This window comes from Anolis sagrei, chromosome 6 (genome assembly GCF_037176765.1).
Source record: "Anolis sagrei isolate rAnoSag1 chromosome 6, rAnoSag1.mat, whole genome shotgun sequence".
NCBI classification, from domain to species: Eukaryota; Metazoa; Chordata; class Lepidosauria; order Squamata; family Dactyloidae; genus Anolis; species Anolis sagrei.
In genome coordinates this window covers 8,832,328-8,855,144 of record NC_090026.1, presented here as the reverse complement: position 1 = coordinate 8,855,144, position 22,817 = coordinate 8,832,328, and the positions used below count along the sequence as shown (strand labels likewise).

General features: G+C 45.0%; 1 protein-coding gene across 1 annotated transcript in view; it reads right to left on the bottom strand.

Moving 5' to 3' along the window:
• Nucleotides 1-21,675, bottom strand: part of LOC132779194 (myosin-7) — a 55,332-nt gene extending 33,657 nt beyond the window's left edge. The window contains exons 1-14 of the mRNA XM_060782900.2: nt 21,595-21,675; nt 16,857-16,919; nt 15,023-15,234; nt 12,898-13,041; nt 12,396-12,552; nt 11,912-11,939; nt 9,593-9,707; nt 7,628-7,720; nt 7,443-7,506; nt 7,225-7,323; nt 3,634-3,737; nt 3,378-3,516; nt 657-775; nt 268-417 (exon numbers count right to left, since the gene is read on the bottom strand). Coding sequence (XP_060638883.2) covers nt 268-417; nt 657-775; nt 3,378-3,516; nt 3,634-3,737; nt 7,225-7,323; nt 7,443-7,506; nt 7,628-7,720; nt 9,593-9,707; nt 11,912-11,939; nt 12,396-12,552; nt 12,898-13,041; nt 15,023-15,226 — 1,416 coding nt within the window. The 5' untranslated portion in view covers nt 15,227-15,234; nt 16,857-16,919; nt 21,595-21,675. The remainder of the gene's footprint in view (nt 1-267; nt 418-656; nt 776-3,377; nt 3,517-3,633; nt 3,738-7,224; nt 7,324-7,442; nt 7,507-7,627; nt 7,721-9,592; nt 9,708-11,911; nt 11,940-12,395; nt 12,553-12,897; nt 13,042-15,022; nt 15,235-16,856; nt 16,920-21,594) is intronic.
• Between the last annotated feature and the right edge of the window lie 1,142 nt (nt 21,676-22,817).

The window sequence follows — 22,817 nt, the reverse complement described above, 5'->3', positions numbered from 1 at the left end:
GGAGGGAGGGAGGGAAGGAAGGAAGGAAGGAAGGAAGGAAGGAAGGAAGGAAGGAAGGAAGGAAGGAAGGAAGGAAGGGGAGGGAGCGAAGGGATGAAGGAAGGAGAAAAGGAAAGAAAAAAGGGAAGGAAGGAAAGAGGGAGGGAGGGAAGGATGGTGAGAAAGAAAGAAGGAGAGAAAGAGGGAGGGAAAGTTGGCCACAGCAACCCGTGGTGGGTACAGCTAGTAATCACTACAAAACAAAATCTCTGAGAAGGAGACACTCACATCAAAAATCTCGAAACCAGCAATATCTAGCACACCAATGAAATATTGTCGAGGTAGCTTAGTTTCTAGTGTGGCATTGATTCTCGTGACCATCCAGCTGAACATCTTCTCATAGACCGACTTGGCCAGGGCCCCAGTAGAATAGCACACCTGTGTGGAAAGAAAACAAAGGTCAAGGTTAGTCGATAAAGACACACCTATTTCCCTAACAGAGTTGATTGGTGACTATGAGGCAAGTGAGAAAGTGGAAACCTTGATAGGACTCCAGATCGCCTTGCCCACAATTTCACATTCCATTATTAAAATGGTACTGAATTTCGAAACCAGCTCTGATCTCCAGAACTTGGGGAAAATGAGATCTGTTGTCTGAACGACAATAGACTTCTCACCTGCTGGACCGTTTGTCCTTTGGTGACGTACTCATTTCCTACTTTGACCCTCGGGTGGCACAGGCCCTTGAGCAAGTCGGCGGAGTTCAGCCCCATTAGGTAGGCTGACTTGTCCGCTTCTGTAAAGGCAGAAAACAACATTGGCTTGGTTTGGGAACGAGAGTGGACAACTGAGATGTATTTGGAGTATAGTTACAATACTGAAGGCAAGTGTTATGGGAAGAAGGTGGAGAAATTGATATTTAACATTTATATGCAACAACTTGCTCAGCTGGTTCGAGGTTTTGGGCTTGAGTGTTACCAGTATGGTGATGACACTCAGCTGGTGCTGAAGATGGAAGGCCGACCGGACTCTGTACCCGATTATTTTCATCAGTGCCTCGAGGCCGTTACTGGATGGCTGTGTGCCAGCAGGTTGAGGGTGAATCCAGCAAAGATGGAGATCCTATGGCTGGGTCAACCGGGCAGTGGGGATATCCAGCTGCCTACCCTGGATGGCGAGGCGTTACACCTGTCATCATTGGTAAAGAGTCTGGGAGTCCTTTTGGACCCTCTGCTGATGATGGAGGCCCAGGTCTCCGCCGTGAGCAGAACCGCCTTCTTTCATCTGCGGCAGGCTAGACGGCTGGCCCCCTCCCTGTCCAGGGACAACCTAGCTACGGTGATCCAGGCCACGGTCATCTCAAGACTGGACTACTGTAACGCCCTCTACATTGGCCTTCCTCTGTCGGTGATCCGGAAGCTCAAGTTGGTACAAAATGCAGCTGCTCGGCTTCTTGCGTTCATTCAATGAGATGCCACATAACCCCAATCTTACTACAGCTGCATTGGTTACCAATTGAGCACCGGATCACTTTCAAAGTGATGGTACTCACCTTTAAGGCCTTGCATGGTCTGGGGCCGATATACCTGAGGGACCGCCTCACCCCCTACCAACCCCAGAGATCCCTCCGTTCTGAGGACCAAGATTTATTGGAAATTCCCAGTCTCAAGACCTTGCGTCTAACAGCAACCAGACGCAGAGCCTTTACAGCAGTGGCACCATCGCTCTGGAATACTCTGCCACCTGAAGTCCGTGCCTTGCGGGACTTATCAGCTTTCTGCAGGGCATGTAAGACATATCTGTTTTGACAGGCCTTTGATCTTTGATATTGTTGTTTTTAAATTGTGTTAGATTTTAGCCTGTTCTTGGAAGCCGCTCCGAGACCCAGGGGAGTGGTGGCATATAAGTTTGAATAATAAATAAATAAATAAATAAATAAATGTCTCTTTCTATCTAGGTATCTTTCTTGATGTATTGTGGATGGCATCATCTTCACCAACATCTTGACTGTCATGTAATATTATGTTTCTAGTCCTTAAGACTATAAGATATCAGACCAGATGCGGTAAGTAATGCATGTTAAACTCCTGGAGGTGGAAGAGTTTCACATGAGCACTCTTTGGCAGAGAAGACAACTCCTCTTATGATTCCATAGCAATGAGCCATGGAAGTTAAAGTTGTTGGAGCAGGCAAGGAATCGGTGAGTGTGTGTGTGTCTGTGTGTCTGTGTGTCAACTGTAAAATAAGATGCATGAAGCTGATTGGCTGTAGAGCAGACTGAGCCTGGGACTTTCAGATGCTGTTACGTTTTTGTTCAGGCTTGAGCTATTCAAGTGCAGAGAGAGAGAGTTTGAAGAGAGAAGCAGAGAGAGAGAGACAGAGTTTGGAGTGTACTCTCGCTTCATAAACTGCTGAAGGAGCATATCCACAGGGACTGAAGAAAGACTATTTTAAATCTCTCATAAAAGGACATCATATGAGTTGATGCAACTGATCACATTGTACATATGTTGTTCCAAACTAAGAAGAGTAAGCTACTTGTTCTTTACTGTTCACCTGCATAGCATATTTTCTTCTCTGGCAAAGCAGTGTGTGGGCTGATCAAACGTGAACTACACGTGGTTTACTTTACATTATGCTACAAAAGTGGTGTCAAAATGCATTGGGTTGTTGTAGGTTTTTTCGGGCTATCTGGCCATGGTCTAGAGGCATTCTCTCCTGACGTTTCGCCTGCATCTATGGCAGGCATCCTCAGAGGTAGAGAGGTTTGTTGGAACTAGGAAAAAGGGTTTATATATCTGTGGAATGACCAGGGTGGGACAAAGGACTCTTGTCTGCTGGAGCTAGGTGTGAATATTTCAACTGACCACCTTAATTAGCATATAATGGCCTGACAGTGCCTAGAGCAAACTTTTGTTGAGAGGTGATTAGATGTCCTTGTTTGTTTCCTCTCTGTTGATGTGATGTTGCAATTTTGCATTAATTCAACAGTGTTGATGCACCCTTCCATCATACTTAGTGGACCAAGTGAAATCAATGAAATGTTACTTCATCATAACAGCTTAATAGCCACTAGTTTCAATTATTGTGGCTGGATCAAACTCATCACATCAATTGACCAGTTTCCGAATTTAATTCCCTTTGAATCCAACCCTGTGTGCTGTCTGCATATATGGGGGCTGAAATGCTCCATTGGAAACCTTTCTAATGTCTAGGTTCTTGTAGGTTTTTTCGGGCTATCGGGCCATGTTCTAGAGGCATTTCTCCTGACGTTTCGCCTGCATCTATGGCAAGCATCCTCAGAGGCAGTGAGGTGATGTCTAATGTCTTTCTAATGTCTGCCTCAAATTATTGATGATAACAATAACATCGGGGGGGGGGGGGATAAACTTTCCCACCTTCAGTGCCATCTGGCTCTGCTTGCTCTTCACGTTGCTTCTGCTTGAATTTCATGTTTCCGTAGTGCATGATCGCACCCGTCAACTTGTAGATGGAGTTTTTCTCTTCTTGGGTGAAACCTAAGATGTCAAAGGCACTCTGTATATGGGGAAAGAAAAAAGGAGAAGCTTTGTACAGCTCAAACAGCAACAAACAGCGGCTCATGAGTCATTTAGCTTAAAATAATCATTCTGTCACTCTGTTGCTGGTACTCACGTCAGTTGCTAACAGTTCCTCTGCATCGTCGATAGATGGGACCGTCGTCTCTCCTTGGGAGATGAAGGAATAGTCGTACGGGTTGTTGGTGACCAGCATCATGTCTAGAAAAGAAGTTGGACTCATTTAGCAAGGCAGGAACAAAGGCAAAAGAAGAGTGAGCCCCCCTCCAAATATTTCTTCAATTGCCTAAGAACAACAATTGTGGTATCAGGTTTGACTAACTCCATCAAAAGGAATTTAGGAAGACCCCATAAAGCAGCATTTCTCAACATGGGGGTCGGGACCCCGGGGGGGGGGTCGTGAGGGGTGTCAGAGGGGTCGCCAAAGACCATCAGAAAACACAGTATTGTTTGTTGGTCATGGGGGTTCTGTGTGGGAAGTTTGGCCCAATTCTATTGTTGGTTTTTTGGTCGTGTCAGGAGCGACTTGAAAAACTGCAAGTTGCTTCTGGTGTGAGAGAATTGGCCGTCTGCAAGGACGTTGCCCAGGGGACGCCCGGATGATTTGATGTTTTTATCATCCTTGTGGGAGGCTTCTCTCATGTCCTCTAATGAGGAGCTGGAGCTGATAGAGGGAGCTCATCCGCCTCTCCCCGGATTCGAACCTGTGACCTGTCGGTCTTCAGACCTGCCAGCACAGGGGTTTAACCCACTGCGCCACCGGGGGCTCCTTTTTGTTGGTGGGACACAGACTATTCTTTGATTGTAGGTGAACTATAAATCCCAGCAACTACAACTCCCAAATGTCAAGGACTATTTCCCCCACATTCCACCAGTGTTCATATTTGGGAGTATTGAGTGCTTGTGCCAAGTTTGGTCCAGATCCATCGTTGTTTGAGTCCACAGTGTTCTCTGGGTGTAGGTGAACTACAACTCCCAAACCCTTCCAGTATTTTCTGTTGATCATGGGAAAATATATCCTGCATATCAGATCTTTACATTACAATCCATAACAGTAGCAAAATTACAGTTATGAAGTAGCAATGAAAATAATGTTATGGTTGGGGGTCACCACAACATGAGGAACTGTATTAAGGGGTCGCGGCATTAGGAGGGTTGAGAAACACTGCCATTAAGGCAAGTCATAATCCACCTAATTATTGTTTTTTTGTTGAATTCCAGGGCCAGAGAAGCAGATAGCGAAAGCAGAAGAACTGCCTGCCTCAGGGGAGCGTGCTTGCTCCATCAATGTTTAACATCAACACAAATGATCAGCTACTGTCAGAAGGAGCAGAGAGTTTCATCTATGCTGATGATCATGCCATCACAGCTCAAGCAAAGAGCTTTGAAATGGTTGAACAGAAGTTCTCCAAAACTTTAGATGCTCTTACTATCTGTTACAGGGAAAACCAGTTGACTCTTAATCCATCTAAAACACAGATGTGTGCTTTCCATCTTAAGAACAGACAAATATCTCAAGCTCTGAGGATTACCTGGGAAGGAATCCTACTGGAGCATTGCAGCACACCAAAATACCTGGAAGTTACCCTGGACCGTGCTCTGACCTACAAGAAGCACTGCTTGAATACCAAACAAAAAGTGGGTGATAGAAACAATATTATATGAAAGCTGACTGGCACAACCTGGTGATCACAACCAGATTCAGTGAAGACATATCCCCTTGCACTTTGCTACTCTGCTACTGAGTATGCATGCCCAGTATGGAATACATCTCACCCCGTTAAAACAGTGGATGTGGCTCTTAATGAGACATGCCACATTATCACAGGATATCTATGCCCTATGCTAATGGAGAAATTAACCAGTATTGCACTGTTTAACCAGTATTGCACCATCTGACATCCACTGGGAAGCAGCAGCCAGTAATGGAAGTACCAACGCAGTGACACCTCTGGCCCATCCTCTGTTCAGATATCAGCCAGCAAGCTAATGCCTTAAATCAAGAAATAGTTTTCTAAGATCTACACAGATACTTGCAGGAATACCTCAGCAAGCGAGAGTCCAAAAGTGGCAACAAGCTTAGCAGCTCAGTGGTTTAACCCACCGCGCCACTGGGACCTCCCAGTTTTATATTAATTTATTTATGCAATGGCTGATACTGAATGAGAGACTCCTCCCTGGGCACACAGAAGACTAGGTGACTTGGAAGGTGCTGAACAGACATCACAAGATGCAGAGCCAACCTTAAGAAATGGGGCCACCAAGTAGAGTCCACGACATGTGAGTGCGGAGAAGAGCAAACCACAGACCACCTATTGCAATGCAACCGGAGCCCTGCCTCATGCACAATCGAGGACTTTCTTGTAGCAACACCAGAGGCACTCCAAGTCAAAAAACATGTAATACAATGCCAAGTTTTAAAACTTTGTGTTTTTTAAATACAGTACAACTGTACCCTCAGTTCACTTCTGATATGACAAAAAAATCCATCTCTTTTTTGTTCATCCCTAACAGACCTGGAAACAACCAATGATAGCAAAATATTGAAATGAGACTCAGTTATAATTATACCAAATTTAGAAGACCCCTAGGGGTCTTCTAAATGCAGATTAATCTGTCCTGTGTAGAAGCACCCACATCTATGTGTGTATTAGACTACATTAGAGCAGTGTTTCTCAACCTGGAGGTCGGGACCCCTGGGGGGGGGTCACGAGGGGGTGTCAGAGGGGTCGCCAAAGACCATCAGAAAACACAATATTTTCTGTTGGTCATGGGATTTATGAGTGGGAAGTTTGGCCCAATTTTATCGTTAGTGGGGTTTAGAGTGCTCTTTTATTGTAGGTGAACTATAAATCTCAGTGTCTACAACTCCCAAATGGCAAGGTCTGTTTTCCCCAAATGCCACCAGTATTCAGGTTTGGGCATATTGAGTATTTGTGCCAAGATTGGTCCAGAGCTATCATTCTTCAGATCCACAGTGCTCTCTGGATGTAGGTGAACTACAACTCCAAAACTCAAGGTCAATGCCCACCAAACCCATGGAGTTCTGTGTGCCAAGTTTGGTTCAAGTCCATCGTTGGTGGAGTTCAGAATGCTCTTTGATTGTAGGTGGACTATAAATCCCAGCAACTACAACTCCAAAATGACAAAATCAATCCCCCCAACCCCATCAGTATTCAAATTTGGGCGTATTGGATATTTTGGCCAAATTTGGTCCAGTGACTGAAAATCCATCCTGCATGTCAGATATTTACATGACGATTCATAACAGTAGCAAAATTATAGTTATGAAGTAGCAATGAAAATAATGTTATGGTTGGGGGTCACCACAACATGAGGAACTGTATTAAGGGGTCGCGGCATTAGGAAGGTTGAGAAACACTGACACTAGGGCTTCAAAAATTGAAGGAACTCCAGGGAGAGACGGATTGACACCTGTAATTGCTATAATTAAATCCAACTTGAGTCTTCATTCAGAGGAGCAAACCCTTTCATCTGATGTCCTCTTGCTCTGGATGATACTTTGCCAATTAGACCTAATAAGGAGACTCTTATACCGAATCCAGTGTGTCAAGGTGGGACATTTTCAGTTAAATGAGGACAAGCTCATGTTTATTCAAAGGCTCGTTTGTTAAAAGCCAGCTCAGCAAAACCATTGCCCAGATGAGAGGGATTCATCAAGACATACCCAAGAGCTCTGGCTTCTTGTTGGACAAGATCTGGTAGAAGATGTGGTAGTTCCTCTCAGCTTTTAGCTGGAAGATGACCCGAGACTTTTCCAGGAGATCTAAGAAGTGGAAGAAGATTTGGAGTAGTTAAAGGAGACGAATGTGGGAGTATATGCGTGCAAAAGAAACGTTTCCTTTGAGGAAAATGAGAAAGTTAAATAGGAAAATGGGCACTCACAGGTCTCTATGTCCGCTGACGCCAGTTTCCCTGTTGCCCCAAAATGGATGCGGATGAACTTACCCTGAAAGGTAAGCAAAGAAAAATGGTAAACAAAAGGTAGTAAACCAGAGATCCCACTGATGTGTTCAAATCTGTGTCCCTTCCTCCTCTTGTCTCAAATCCTCCAATGTGTGATAACTCACAAATCGGGACGAGTTGTCGTTCCGCAGGGTCTTGGCGTTCCCAAAGGCTTCCAAGGCAGGGTTGGCTTGGATGATTTGATCTTCCAGCGTCCCCTGTGCGATCGCATAAAAAGTGAGAAACGTTTTCCGTCACAGTTCAGAAATCAATGGGGGAAATCAGGATAAAGTGAGTTTATTTATTTATTTCGTGTCAAAACCATTGCATACATTTATTTTTTGTATCAGAAGCGAACCAAGGGTACAGTTGTAATCTATATAAATAAAAATGTAATGTTTGTTTTTGGGATTAACAAAACTCCCATATATACTGAGCTGTTGAACTTGATAACTGAAAGGCCGCAGGTTCAAATCTGTGTGCGCGGTGAGCTCCTCCTGTTAGCCCCAGCTTCTGCCAGCCTAGCAGTTCGAAAACATGCAAATGTGAGTAGATCAATAGGTAACACTCTGGTGTGAAGATCCACCAACCACCACCATGTTGGTGGACAGGAAAAGATATTTAAAGATGGTCTCAAAGCCAACCTTAAAAACTCTGGCATAGACACTGTGAACTGGGAAGCCCTGGCCCTTGAGCGCTCCAGCTGGAGGTCAGCTGTGACCAGCAGTGCTGCAGAATTTGAGAAGGCATGAGTGGAGGGTGAAAGAGAGAAACGTGCCAGGAGGAAGGCGCATCAAGCCAACCCCGACCGGGACTGCCTTCCACCTGGAAACCAATGCCTTCACTGTGGGAGAAGATGCGGGTCAAGAATAGGGCTCCACAGCCACCTACAAACCCACAAAAATAGTCATCAAGGAAGACCATCTTACTCGTCCAACGGATCGTCTAAGTGAAGTGGTGTGAAGATAGTGGCGTTCCATGCAGTCACCTCCACATGGCCTTGGAGGTGTCTACGGACAATGCCAGTTCCTCGGCTTAGAAATGGAGATGAGCATCAACCCCCAAAGTTGGACACAACTGGACTTCATATCAGGGGGGAAAATTTACCTTTACTAAGATATTTAGGATGGGAACAGTGCTCAAGCTCTTGGCCTTCTCAGGTAACTTTCTATTTCCTGTTGGCCTCTTGTTCACGTAGGTGGAAAGCACACATTTTTTTCTTGACAGAGTTAGGCTTTGCGTGGTTATCTTTCTAATAGCTGGAGAGATCTTTCAGGGTGTTAATACGTTGGTAAGGTGGGTGGAAGGAGAAAAGTTAAAGGATTCCATAATGCGTAATAATTCTGATATGCAGAAGCATGGGCATAGGCATCATATAGTAGAATCATAGAATCAAAGAGTTGGAAGAGACCTCATGGGCCATCCAGTCCAACCCCATTCTGCCAAGAAGCAGGGATATTGCATTCAAATCACCCCTGACAGATGGCCATCCAGCCTCTGTTTAAAAGCTTCCAAAGGAGCCTCCACCACGCTCCGGGGTAGAGAGTTCCACCGCTCTCACAGTCAGGAAGTTCTTCCTCATGTTCAGATGGAATCTCCTTTCTTGTAGTTTGAAGCCATTGTTTCGCGTCCTAGTCTCCAGGGAAGCAGAAAACAAGCTTGCCCCCTCTTCCCTGTGGCTTCCTCTCACATATTTATACATGGCTATCATATCTCCTCTCAGCCTTCTCTTCTTTAGGCTAAACATGCCCAGCTCCTTAAGCCACTCCTCATAGGGCTTGTTCTCCAGACCCAAGATTTTTGAAAATAATTGACCCCGAATTATTTTTGCCACATTTTTGGGGTCCTCTGGGTCATTTTAGGTTACGTAATGCCCTTTTTCCAAAAGGAAGTGATAGAGAAGTTGATAAACAATGGAGGGAGAAAGAGGGATAGTGATAACTCATCTTCCATTGTCTTTTATGCTGTAAAACTTTCCAGGCTGGTTGCCCATCAATGGAAAACCTTCAAATGCTTGACCAGAAGGAAAAAGGCTTTCCCCCACACAGGCCCACCTAATGGATGGTCTCATAGTAAATGGATATGCTCACCTTCCCGGTGCCTGCTGCCTGGTCTTTTTTGCCGCGATCGCCGATGGCAGCAATCACAGCAAAGTACTGGATAACCCGCTTGGTGTTCACAGTCTTTCCTGCCCCGGATTCTCCGCTGTGGATACAAAGGTAAGGTTTTCCTATCAAACTTATTGAGAGTAGAAGGAAGGTAGGTTTCATTCTTTTGAATCAGGTGATTGCAACCATTCCGCCTTACTGTGGACAGTGGATTATACATGGTCAGTGGACAGTCCATGAATAATCCAAAACAATTATGAATATAGAAAGCATTCATATTCTGTTTTTCTCCTGTACCATAACCATTATTCCAGTGTTTCTCAACCTTCCTAATGCCGCAACCCCTTAATACAGTTCCTTATGCTGTGGTGACCCCCAACCATAAAATTATTTTTGTTTCTACTTCATAACTGTCATTTTGCTACTGTTATGAATCGCAATGTAAATATCTGATATGTAGGATGGATTTTCATTCACTGGACCAAATTTGGTACAAATACCTGATATGCCCAAATTTGGATACTGGTGGGGCTGGGACGGGGGTTGATTTTGTCATTTAGGAGTTGTAATTGCTGGGGTTTGTAGTTCACCTACAATCAAAGAGCATTCTGAACTCCACCAATAATGGAATTGAACCAAACTTGGCACACAGAACTCCCATGGCTATCAGAAAACACTGGAAGGGTTTGGTGGGCATTGACCTTGAGTTTGGGAGTTGTAGTTCACCTACATCCAGAGAGCACTGTGGACTCAAACAATGATGGATCTGGACTAAACTTGGCACAAATACTCAATATACCCAAATGTTAACACTGGTGGAGTTTGGGGAAAATAAACCTTGACATTTGAGAGTTGTAGTTGCGGGGATTTACAGTTCACCTATAATCAAAGAGCATTCTGAACCCCACCAACAATAGTATTGGGCCAAACTTCCCACACAGAACTCTTACGACCACCAGAAAATACCGTGTTTTCTGGTGGTGTTTGGCGACCCCCAGGTTGAGAAACACTGCATTATACTAAGTGCAGGGTACACTTGTTGCCACAGCAGCAATGACAACCCTCTCTGTTCCAAATCACTTATGTTTATTTATTGTATCTTTGCAAAAAAATGAAAAAGTCGGTATCGTGCCATCCTTTTTATTATGATATTACTTGTTTGTGGCCTAAGAAAAACCAACTATAAAATAAAAGGCCTTCATCCAATTGCTTCCACCAGTTACACTGAATCGACTGTTGAATGGGAAATCAACATTCAATACAAGTCCTATTGATTCAGTGGACCATTTTTGGTTGGATGGAGGCTAAGGCTTCCCTGCCAATTGAATTATCTGAAAGCAATTTTGTATTTTGCCAATGGACCTCAATGTTACCACCAATCTAAAAAAGGCCTGGGCAAACTTGGGCCCTCCAGGTGTTTTGGACTTCAACTCCCACAATTCCTAACAGCCGCCCAGGCCTGATCTACACTGTAGAATGAATACATTTTGACACTAATTTAACTGTCATGGCTCAAGGTTATGGAATCCTGGGAATTGTAGTTTGGTGATGCACCATCACTCTTTAGCAGAGAAGATTAAAAATCTTGCAAAACTACAACTCCCAGGATCCAGAGCACCAAGCCATGGCAGTGAACATTGTGTTAAACTGCATTAATATCTACAGTGTGTATTCTCTGATTCCATCGGTCAGTAGGTAAGCTTAGTTCATACAACGGATATTCATAGGGTTTGAAGAAGAAGAAGAAGAAGAAGAAGAAGAAGAAGAAGAGGAGGAGGAAGAGGAAGAGGAGGAGGAAGAGAAGGAGAAGAGGAAGGAGAAGAAGAGGAGGAGGAGAAAGAAGAAGAGGAGGAAGGAGAAGAGGAGGAAGGAGAAGAAGAAGAAGACGAGGAGGAGGAGGAAGAAGAGGACGAAGAAGAAGAGGAAGGAGGAGGAGGAGAAGAGGAAGGAGAAGAAGAAGAGGAGGAGGAGGAGGAGGAGGAGGAAGAAGAAGAGGAAGGAGAAGAAGAAGATGAGGAGGAGGAAGAGGAAGAAGAGGAGGAAGAAGAGGAAGAAGAAGAGGAGGAGGAGGAGGAGGAAGAGGAAGGAGAAGAAGAAGATGAGGAGGAAGAAGAGGAAGAAGAGGAGGAAGAAGAAGAGGAAGAAGAAGAGGAGGAGGAGGAAGAAGAGGAAGGAGACGGAGGAGAAGAAGAGGGAGGAGAAGGAGAAGAAGAGGGAGGAGAAGGAGAAGAGGAGGAGGAGGAGGAGGAAGAAGACGAGGAAGGAGAAGAAGAAGAAGAGGAAGGAGGAGGAGCAACTTACGTGATCAGAATCGACTGGTTCTCCCGATCTACATGGTTTGAAGAAGGATTCAAAGAGGAAAATGAAGAACGTGTAAGCAAGTAAGGAAATAAAGAGAGAACACAAGCCACGAAACAACAGGTGAAACCATAAGTACAGGAGGAGAAAACATAGGAGAACTAGCAAGTGCACAAAGGAAGAAGTGGTGAACATTGTACAATATTTTGTTTGTTCTCAAGCTCTCCTCATCCTTTCTCCCTTCCCACTATATCTGCTGGTAGCTTCTATGTTAGTGATATGAATCCGCTTTGTAATGTAGTCTGAACTTTAAAGAGCTCTCTGAGTTTCTAAACTTTCAAATTTTCATTATTTCATTTGCCCTCTAGTTTTGTAAGTACTTTAAAACCATTTAGAACCATGGATTGCCCATGCCTATAGTTAGTTACCCCATGGCTTGGAGGCAACAAGCCATCTGATAGACCCATTGCCCCAGATCACACTTTACCTGTCAGCATGTTCTGGTAGGCATTGTCTGAGATGGAGAAGATGTGCGGAGGGGCTTCACTTCGTTTCTTGCCCCGATAGGCAGCCACTACTTCTGCGTTGTAGACCGGTAACCACTTGTAGGGGTTTACAGTCACGCAGAAGAGCCCAGAATAGGTCTAGAAAGGAAAAAGGAGTGACAAGAATAGGTAGGAACAATACCTATGGAGGATGTTCCAAACTGTATGTCCCAGGAAAGTTTCCGGGCCAAGACTTGAGATTTAGGAATAGGCTGAGCTGGACCCTGTTTAATATTTTGTGGCCCATGAGATTAATAACCCTAAGGACTAAATCAGGCATGGGCAAACTTTGGTCCTCCAGGTGTTTTGGACTTCAACTCTGACAATTCCTAACAGCCAGTAGGATGTTAGGAATTGTGGGAGTTGAAGTCCAAAACATCTGGAGGGCCAAGTTTGCCCATGCCTGGACTAAATGATGGTTGTGGATGCTATCCCCAGACTTACGTAGATCATCCAGGCTGCATAGCGTTCCTTCAGGTTGTAGAGGACCGCAGGTTCATGCAGGAAGGTGAGCATGGCCATGTCCTCGATCTTGTCGAACTTGGGCGGGTTCTGCTGCATGATCTGGTCTTCTTTCACCGTCACGGTCTGCCAAGAACCAAGAATAACGTTTCCAAGTGGGACAAGCTCCATTGGCAAGTTGAGTGTCCTCTACTCGTGACCCATTTAACCTTGCTCTAGGAATTGATGAATGAAGGCCATGACAGAGAGTGGAGAAGTCAACTCATTTGAAGAATGTCCTACTGAAAGGTAATGAAGTCATCATAGTTTATCCTCATTCATGCCAGGTTGGGAGGTAGGCGAATTAAGGAAGACTATCATTTGAACTTGATGTGAGGCTGAAGCTGGGAGATGCTTCAAAATACTGAATGTGTGAATTGGTTTTGAGGGAAGAACCCAAGAATGTGTTAGCAGCTAGAAGGTTGCCTTGGATTGATAGAGAGAGGTTCTCTCACTTGGTTTATATATATATATATATATATATATATATATATATATATATATATATATATATAGGTTATTAAGATCTTCTGGAGGAGCCCTGCTCTCGGACCCACCTCCTTTGCAATCGCGATAGGTGGGAACGAGGGACAGGGCCTTCTTGGTGGTGGCCCCTCGGCTCTGGAACTCCCTCCCAATGGAGATTAGATCTGCCCTTTCCCTCCTGACTTTTAGAAAGCTGGGAAAGACATGGCTTTGGAATACTGCATTCGCAGAATGATGACTGAGTCAATAACTGCTGACCACACGGGCGGATGGTGATGAACTTATGATTTATTCTGACGAACTGACCTTTTGTAAGTTGTATAATTGTATTTTAATGTATTTTTGTACTATTGTATTATGATGTTTACTGTGGTTTATCTTATTGCATTTTAACCCTCTGTTGTTAGCCGGCCTGAGTCCCTCTTCGGAGGTCGAGAAGACCGGGTTACAAAAGCTCGAAATAAATAAATAAAATAATAAATATATATATATGGGACTTCAAGTTGACTTATGAAGACCCCCAACTAGGGTTTTCTTGGCAAGAGGAGAGTTTTTATTCCCTTTTGGGATGAGAAAGTGTGACTTGTCCATGGTGGACTTTCCATGGCTAACACTGGAAAGTCCACCATGGACTTTCCAAACCCTGGTCTCCTATGATCCTAATTCAACATCCAAACTAGTATTTACCATGGAAGTTCTCCATGTGATCATATCACTACTTAAATATATAGGCAAAGGAAGATGTTGGGAAATACTCAACTATGTTGTGGACGGCCAGCCTAGTAAAGAACAATTACTGTGCTGGTACGTCTGTACCAGGAGCACCAAATTTATTTTCTTTCTGTTATCTGTTTGCAGTCATAGGGCAGGCCTCCTGCCCATCATAATTAAGCTTTGGTTACGCCCCTTGTTCAGGGCACTGGGAGGGAAAGGAGCCATTTTTTGGGCAGTCTCACATAAGGAAGCTAAACTATAGGATGTAGAACAGCTCGTCCCGTAGAAAAGCTTCTTTTCTCAAGAACATCCGGGGAAACAGAAACAGAAATTCCAGGGAAAAGGTCCCAAGGCTCTGGCTGAGAGCTCACAGCCTCTCAGCCTCACAGCAATCAGAGGGAAAACAAACCTGAGGTTTTCAAAGAATTCTCTGAGGGAGGACAGCACTACAGATCCACGGAACTCCATCTGAAATATCTACAAGCCTCGGCTGGTAGGTCTACTCGATACCCAGACGCATTTGGAATCGGTAGTGGGACCCACACCGATGAGGCATAGATAGTAAACAGCCTGGGAGAGGTTAAATAGGGGTTTTTTCCTACAGAGAAAGTACAGTTAATTAAAGTCAGGCACCAGTCCATTGAGGACTAGACTAAGAAAGCCTTGAAGTGTTGTTTGAACCATTGAAGATTTGTTGTCTGTTCCATAATAAAGACTTTGTTGTATCATTAAAGACTCTAAAGACTACCACTTCAGAAAAATCCCTGAGAACCTCTCTTTGAGGCGCCCTGGCTTCCCGCTGGGCTTAAAGTATACGTCCTATAGAAAAGACATCTGTTACAGGCTCAGCGCGCGACAGAACAATTACCTTGCCCCTTTCTGTTTCTGCGGTGACTTTGCCACCTTCTTTGGAAACAATCTTAGCCTTGACGAACTCTTCCTTGTCGTCCGGCACAAATACGTCCTTCTTCATGTCAAAAGGCCGGTTTTGCGATTCAATCCGGGCCTTTTCGGGCATGCGCAGGTAAGGGGCAGCAGGGCCAAACTCGGCCATATCAGCACTGGAAGTCATGCCTGGAGCTGGAATGAAATATTTCCAAAAACAAAATTCATACAATGACTTTCTTGCATCCACCCAAGAACCCCAAGTTGAGAATTTGAATTGGTGGTTAGGACAAAGCTTGCTGTTCATCAACCAGCCACCAAGGGCAGCATCACCCAAGTATCTCCATAGAGTAGGACCCATTAGAAATAGGCCTTCACCAGCAGGAGGTGCTCAACTCTTTGCACCAAAAAAGGAAATGGTGACACTGCTTCCCCCAAGTGGCCAACAGGAAGACTGCAAGTTTAACACTATTGCTTCCTATGTACATTAATCTGCCCCCTAGTGGTCATTAGAGAAATTGCAACCAGTAGATATCATTTCTGCACTTTACTGGTAAAGTAATATAGGTAAAGGTAAAGGTTGTCCCCTGACATTAAGTCCAGTCATGTCTGACTCTGGGGTGTGGTGCTCATCTCCATTTCTAAGCTGAAGAGCCAGCATTGTCCGTAGACACCTCCAAGGTCATGTGGCCGGCATGACTGCATGGAGCGCCGTTAAGTAATATAGGTAAAGTAATATAGGTAAAGGTAAAGGTTGTCCCCTGACATTAAGTCCAGTCGTGGAGCCCCCGGTGGCGCAGTGGGTTAAACCCCTGTGCCAGCAGGACTGAAGATTGATAGGTCGCGGGTTCAAATTCGGGGAGAGGCGGATGAGCTCCCTCTATCAGCTCCAGCTCCTCATGCAGGGACATGAGAGAAGCCTCCCACAAGGATGATAAAAACATCAAATCATCCGGGCGTCCCCTGGGCAACGTCCTTGCAGACGGCCAATTCTCTCATACCAGGAGCGACTTGCAGTCGCTCCTGACACGACAAAAAAAAAAAAGTCCAGTTGTGTCTGACTGTGGGGTGTGGTCCTCATCTCCATTTCTAAGCCAAAGAGCCAGTGTTGTCCATAGACACCTCCAAGGTCATGTGGCCGGCATGACTGCATGGAGTGCCGTTACCTTCCCGCCAGAGCGGTACCTATCGATCTACTCACATTTTCATGTTTTCGAACTGCTAGGCTGGCAGAAGCTGGAGCTGACAGCAGAAGCTAACGCCGCTCCCTGGATTCGAACCTGTGAACTTTCGGTCAACAAGCTTAGCAGCTCAGTGGTTTAACCCTCTGTGCCACTGGTCATTTTATACCCTGGTGGTGCAATGGGTTAAACCCTTGTGCCGGCAGGACTAAAGACCAACAGGTTGTAGGTTCAGATCTGGGGAGAGCATGGATCTGGGTGTTCCCTGGGCAACGTCCTTGCAGACAGCCAATTCTCTCACACCAGAAGCGACTTGCAATTTCTCTCCGGATTCAAACCTGCAACCTTTCAGTCAACAAGCTTAGAAGCTCAGTGGTTTAACCCACTGCGCCACCGGTCATTTTATATAACCCGGTGGTGCAATGGGTTAAAACCTTGTGCCGGCAGGACTAAAGACCAACAGGTTGTTGGTTCAAATCTGGGGAGAGCACAGATCCGGGTGTTCCCTGGGCAACGTCCTTGCAGACAGCCAATTCTCTCACACCAGAAGCGACTTGCAATTTCTCAAGACGCTCCTGACATTAAAAAAATCCTATATACCATATACCATCACAAATATTCCCCACCATTAATTACCTTCTTTTTTCCCCTAGGATATGGCACGGGATCTGCAGCTGGATGATATTTTGAGCTAGACTCCTGTTGTAGAAGGGCACAGAATCAGTACAAGATCTCTCAAATGCAAATCCTATTAGTTCTTTCTGATACATTCTAATGAGAGAAGACATAGGATGGGTAAGGAAAACATACAATGCTATGGAGATGCTGCTTTTAATATACATCATGCTGTCAACCTGGGTCCAGGTGTCTTGTCTTGAAGAGCTTCTAATAGGCATAGGAAGGCTGAATTCCATCATCAAAAAGGGACTTATGTCAAAGCCATTATAAAAGATAAGTAATATCAAGCAGGTGTTTGGGGGAGTCAGCTCGTGCATAGTTATGAACCGAGCTGGGAAAAGTTACATTTTTAAATGACCTAGGATTGTGAATGTTGTAGTCCAAACTATTTGCTCTTTCCCAAGTTCTGCTTGTGAATGTTGTAAGATGTCATTTACCAAAGCAGTCCTTTTGTCCATCTTATTTGGAGTAGGGAATCATTCAGCTCTCCAGAGCTGATGGACTGCAACTCTCAGCACTGTGTACTATTGGGTATGCTGCTTAAAGCTCATGGGATTTGCAGTGCAATGTGATCTGCCAGGTCACATGATTCCCATCCCAGACCAAACTCAAAGCTTTTGGTCTTCAGACAAAGATCAGGTAGACGATGCAACCATTTATAATTTCTGGTAACAAAAAGACCAACCACCACATTTCATAAATATTAGATAACTAGCTTGGGGACCCGGCGATGCCCAGGTTACTTGAGAAAGATCTCACAGACTCTGAGGATGCTTGCCATAGATTCAGGTGAAACGTCAGGAGAGAATGCCTCTAGAACAGTGGTTCTCAACCTTCCTAATGCCACAACCCCTTAGTACAGGTTCCCACGTTGTGGTGACCCCCAACCATAACGTTATTTTCATTGCTACTTCTTTAATTTTGCTACTGTTGTGAATCGTAATATAAATATCTGATATGCAGACCAAATTTGGCACAAATACCCGAAACGCCCAAATTTGAATTCTGGTGGGGTTGGAGGGGATTGATTTTGTCATTTGGGAATGTTGGAATTGCTGGGATTTATAGTTCACCTAAAATCAAAGAGCCTTTGGAACTCCATCAATGATGGAGTTGAATCAAATTTGGCACACAGAATTCCCATGGCCAAGAGAAATACTGGGGGAGTCTGGTGGACACTGACCTTGAGTTTTTGGAGTTGTAGTTCACCTATATCCATAGACTCAAACAGTGATGGATCTGGATCAAACTTGGCACAGATAATCAATATGCCCAAATGTGAAGACTGGTAGAGTTTGGAGAAAATAGACCTTGCCATTTGAGAGTTGGAGTTGCTGGGATTCATAGTTCACCCACAATGAAATAGCATTCTGAACCCCACCAATGATAGAATTGGACCAAACTTCCCATGCAGAACACCCATGACAAAGAGAAAATACTATGTTTTCTGATGGTCTTTGGTGACCCCTCTGACACCCCGTCGCGACCCCCACAGGGGTCCCGACCCCCAGGTTGAGAACCACTTCTCTAGAACATGGCCATACAGCCTGAAAAAAACCTACAACAACCCAGTGATTCCAGACATGAAAGCCTTTGACAATACATTGAGAAAGGCATTGTTTGTTTTGGGAAGTCTGGTAATATCTCTGGATGCAGGGTGAACAGCAATTCCCACACGGGTGGGTCATTGCCTCCCAAACCCCTCCAGTATGTTATGTTGGCACAGGTTATTTGAAAAAGGCACTGTTTGTTTTGGGGTGTTAGGTAATATCAGTTTTAGGTCCCAAACACCTGAAGAGCTCAAGTCTGCCCATCCCTGATCTATACTGTAGAATTAATCCAGTTTGATACCACTTTAACTGTCATGGTGCAATGCTATGGAAGCTTTGGAATTGTAGTTTTACAAGGCCTTTAGCCTTCTCTGTCAGAGTACTGGAGTTCTCATGGTGGTACTGAGGAAGGAATAGTACTGGAGCCTCACTGAACTCCAAGAATTGCCTTGCATTCCAGCCATGGCAACTAAAGTGCTATGTCCTCCTATTCCTATGAGAACTCATGGGAAACAGCCATCTCGTAAGGTGGTTAATGTTGACGATTACATTGTTTTTAAAAAGTCAGTTTGCCACCATGAAAAAGTTTATGGAAATGTTTCAGAATGGTCCTTCGCTTTGGTTCAACTGTTACCATACTTTTGAACTGGAAAAATAAATCAACCATGAGTAACAAATAAAAAGCCAAAGTTAATACTGTTGCCACTGTAGAATCCAAAACAATGAATTCCCAACTTGTGGATAAGTTTACCATCTCACAGGCAACAAATACATTTCCAGCAGTGATTCGTTCCTATGTATTTTTGCATGCAAGAAAGAATTGCAGTGGCATATTGTCAAAACCCCATCATATCCAATGTGGCTAGAATAAACCATATTTGAAAGATTATGGCATAATATCACCATGCAGAGCTCTCGGTGGGGCAATGGGTTAAACCCTTGTGCCGGCAGGACTGCTGACCGACAGGCCGTCGGTTCGAATCTGGGGAGCGGGGTGAGCTCCTATCTGTCAGCTCTAGCTTCTCTTGCGGGGACATGAGAGAAGCTTCCCACAGGATGGTAAAACATCCAGGCGTTATCTGGGCAACGTCCTTGCAGACACCCAATTCTCTCATGCCAGAAGCGACTTGCAGTTTCTCAAGTTGCTTCTGGCATGATGATGATGATGATGATGATGATGATGATGATGATGATTATAATAATAATATTGCAATTATTTCATCTGCATACCTTTTAAACTCCAGTGGTATCCAACTGCATGACTTTGATCATGTAGATCAGGCATGGGCAAACTTCAGCCCTCCAGGTGTTTTGGACTTCAACTCTCACTGGCTGTTAGGAATTGTGGGAGCTGAAGTCCAAAACACTGTTGACTTGCTCTCCAAACCTTCTGCCTTGTGTGCCACATAATGCACCAGCCTTTCTACCATTTAAGACGCTCTTGAACCTCATTCCAGGTTTAAATACAGCCAGATGTTTATATTTGGAGATCATAGAATCACAGAGTTGAAAGAGACCCCAAGGGCCATACTGTCTAACCCCATTCAAGCCCTCCTGACAGATGGCCATCCAGTCTCTGTTTAAAACTCCTGAGGAGACTCCACTATTCTCCTATTCCGCTGTTGAACAGTTCTTATCACTAAGACATTCTTCACAATGTTTAGGTGGACTCCCATTTCCTGCAATTTGAACTCATTGCTCTAAGGGTCCTTCCACACAGCCCTATATCCCAGAACATCAAGGCAGAAAATCCCACAATATCTGCTTTGAACTGAGTCCACATAGCCATATATTCCACTTCAAAGCAGATAATGTGGAATTTTATTCAGCTGTGTGGAAGGGGCCCTAGTCTCCAGAGCAGCAGAAAGCAAATTTGCTTCATTCTCATTGTGACATCCCTTCAAATATGTAAACATGGGTCTTATGCCCCTTCTCATCCTTTTCTTCTCCAAGCTAAACATACCCAGCTCCCTAAGCTGCTTCTCTTAGAGCTTCATGGTTTCCATCAGACCTTTGACTCGTTTGGGCACGTTCTAGCTTGTCCATAACCTTCTTGAATTGTGCCCAGAACGGGACATAGTATTCCATGAAATATGGATTACAGGATGAACATCCCTACCACCCACTACCCACACCATCTTGCAATCTCAGCATTTGGAGACACTTGTGACACAGCCATCCATACCCAGCTCACTAAGCCACTTCTCATACAGCTTCGTGGTTTCCACCAGACCTTTGACTGCTTTGGGCACTTTCTGGCTTGTCCATAACCTTCTTGAATTGTGCCCAGAACTGGACATAGTATTCCATGAAATATGAATTGCATGATGAACATCCCTACCACCCCTACCCACACCAGATCTTGCAATTTCAGCAACTGGAGACACCTGCGACACAGCCATCCATACCCAGCTCCCTAAGCTGCTTCTCATAGAGCTTTGTGGTTTCCACCAGACCTTTGACTGGTCTAGGTATGTTCCATAACTTTGAATTGTGCCCAGAACTGGACATAGCATTCCATGAAATATGGATTATAGGATGAACATCCCTACCACCCACTACCCACACCAGATATTGCATTTTCAGCAATTGGAGACATTTGTGACACAGCCATCCATACCCAGCCCCCTAAGCCACTTCTCATAGAGCTTCATGGTTTCCACCAGACCTTTGATTGGTTTGGGCATGTTCTAACTTGTACATAACTTTGAATTGTGCCCAGAATTGTACCTAGCATTCCATGAAATATGGATTACAGGATGAACATCCCTACCACCCACTACTCACACTAGATCTTGCATTTTCGGCAACTGGAGACACCCAAGACACCATCATCCACATCCAACTAGTTAAGTCACTTATCATAGAGCTTTGTGGTTTCCACCAGACCTTTGACTGGTTTGGGCATGTTCTAGCTTGTCCATAACTTTGAATTGTGCCCAGAACTGGATGTTGCATTCCATGAAATATGGATTACAGGATGAACATCCCCACCACCCACTACCCACACCAGATCTTGCATTTTCAGCAACTGGAGACACCTGCGACACTGCCATCCAAAACCGCATCCCTTTCCCCAGTCCCTTCCTTCGTACATCATTGTGCCAAGGTGCAAGCGGATTCAGAGAGCTGGCACTGAGTCTTACCTGAGCACAGACGGGAGGGGGGTTTCTAAGCCCAGCGCTTGGCCCAAACCCTGGTTATAAACCCCCCTTGCCCCCTGCCCCCTCCCACTGGGCAGCCTCATATGGACACATAAAACCATTCCTCCCCCCTTCCATGCACAGGCTTCGTGCTTGCCCCCTGGAACAATTGGAACCCGGCGTCATTGTTGTGGCATGAAGACTAAGAACAGGTTCAGGGAGAGGCGGGTGGAGAAGGGGGACATCAAAATATCTTGGAACAACAGGGTAGGGATTCCAGTGGAGGGGGGATTGGAGAGGGTCCCGAGGGAGGTAAGGGAGATACGCACATTTTATGCAACCCAAGAATCGCCAAGTGCGCCATTCCCTCGTCTAGTTCCTCTGATGTTCCTTCTCCTGGTTTCTTCCTCTTCTACCCAATTCAGTGGGGAAAAATACAGAATGTTCTATAAACTTGTGGATTTCACTAGGATTTGCCTTCTGACATTTATCTGCATGCTTAAAAGGTGCTTAAAGTATAATTGGGATGTGCCAAGAACCTCACATTGCACAGGGACTTAGGTGGATCTGCACTGTAGAACAAGCATGGGCAAACCCGGGCCTTCCAGGTGTTTTGGACTTCAACTCCCACAATTCCTAACAGCCTCAGGCCCCTTCCTTTTTCCCCTCAGCTTTCTCTAACCACTAGACATGGATGTGATCTCATCTCCTGAAGAAAGCAGCATTTATACCAGGTATGGGCAAACCTGGGCCCTCCAGGTGTTTTGGACTTCAGCTCCCACAATTCCTAACAGCCTCCACCGCGGCGGAGGGGAAAAAGGAAGGGGCCTGAAGCTGTTAGGAATGGTGGAAGCTGAAGTCCAAAACACCTGGAGGGCCCAGGTTTGCCCATGCCTGCTGTATAATGAATGCAGTATGATCCCACTTTAACTGCTATGGCTCATTGCTATGGAATCTTGGGAGTTGTAGTTCGCAAGGTCTTCAGCCTTCTCCAGTGCAGAATTCCATACCATTGAGCCAAGGTGTGGTCAAATAGCATTCATCCACCAGTATAGATGGACCCTCATAGAATCCTAGAGTTGGAAGAGACCTCGTGGGCCATCCAGTCCAACCCCATTCTGCCAAGAAACAGGAAAATCGCATTCCAAATACCCCTGATAGATGTTTCAAAGCCTCCAAAGAAGGAGCCTCCACCACACTCCAGGGAACACAATTCCACTTCTGAA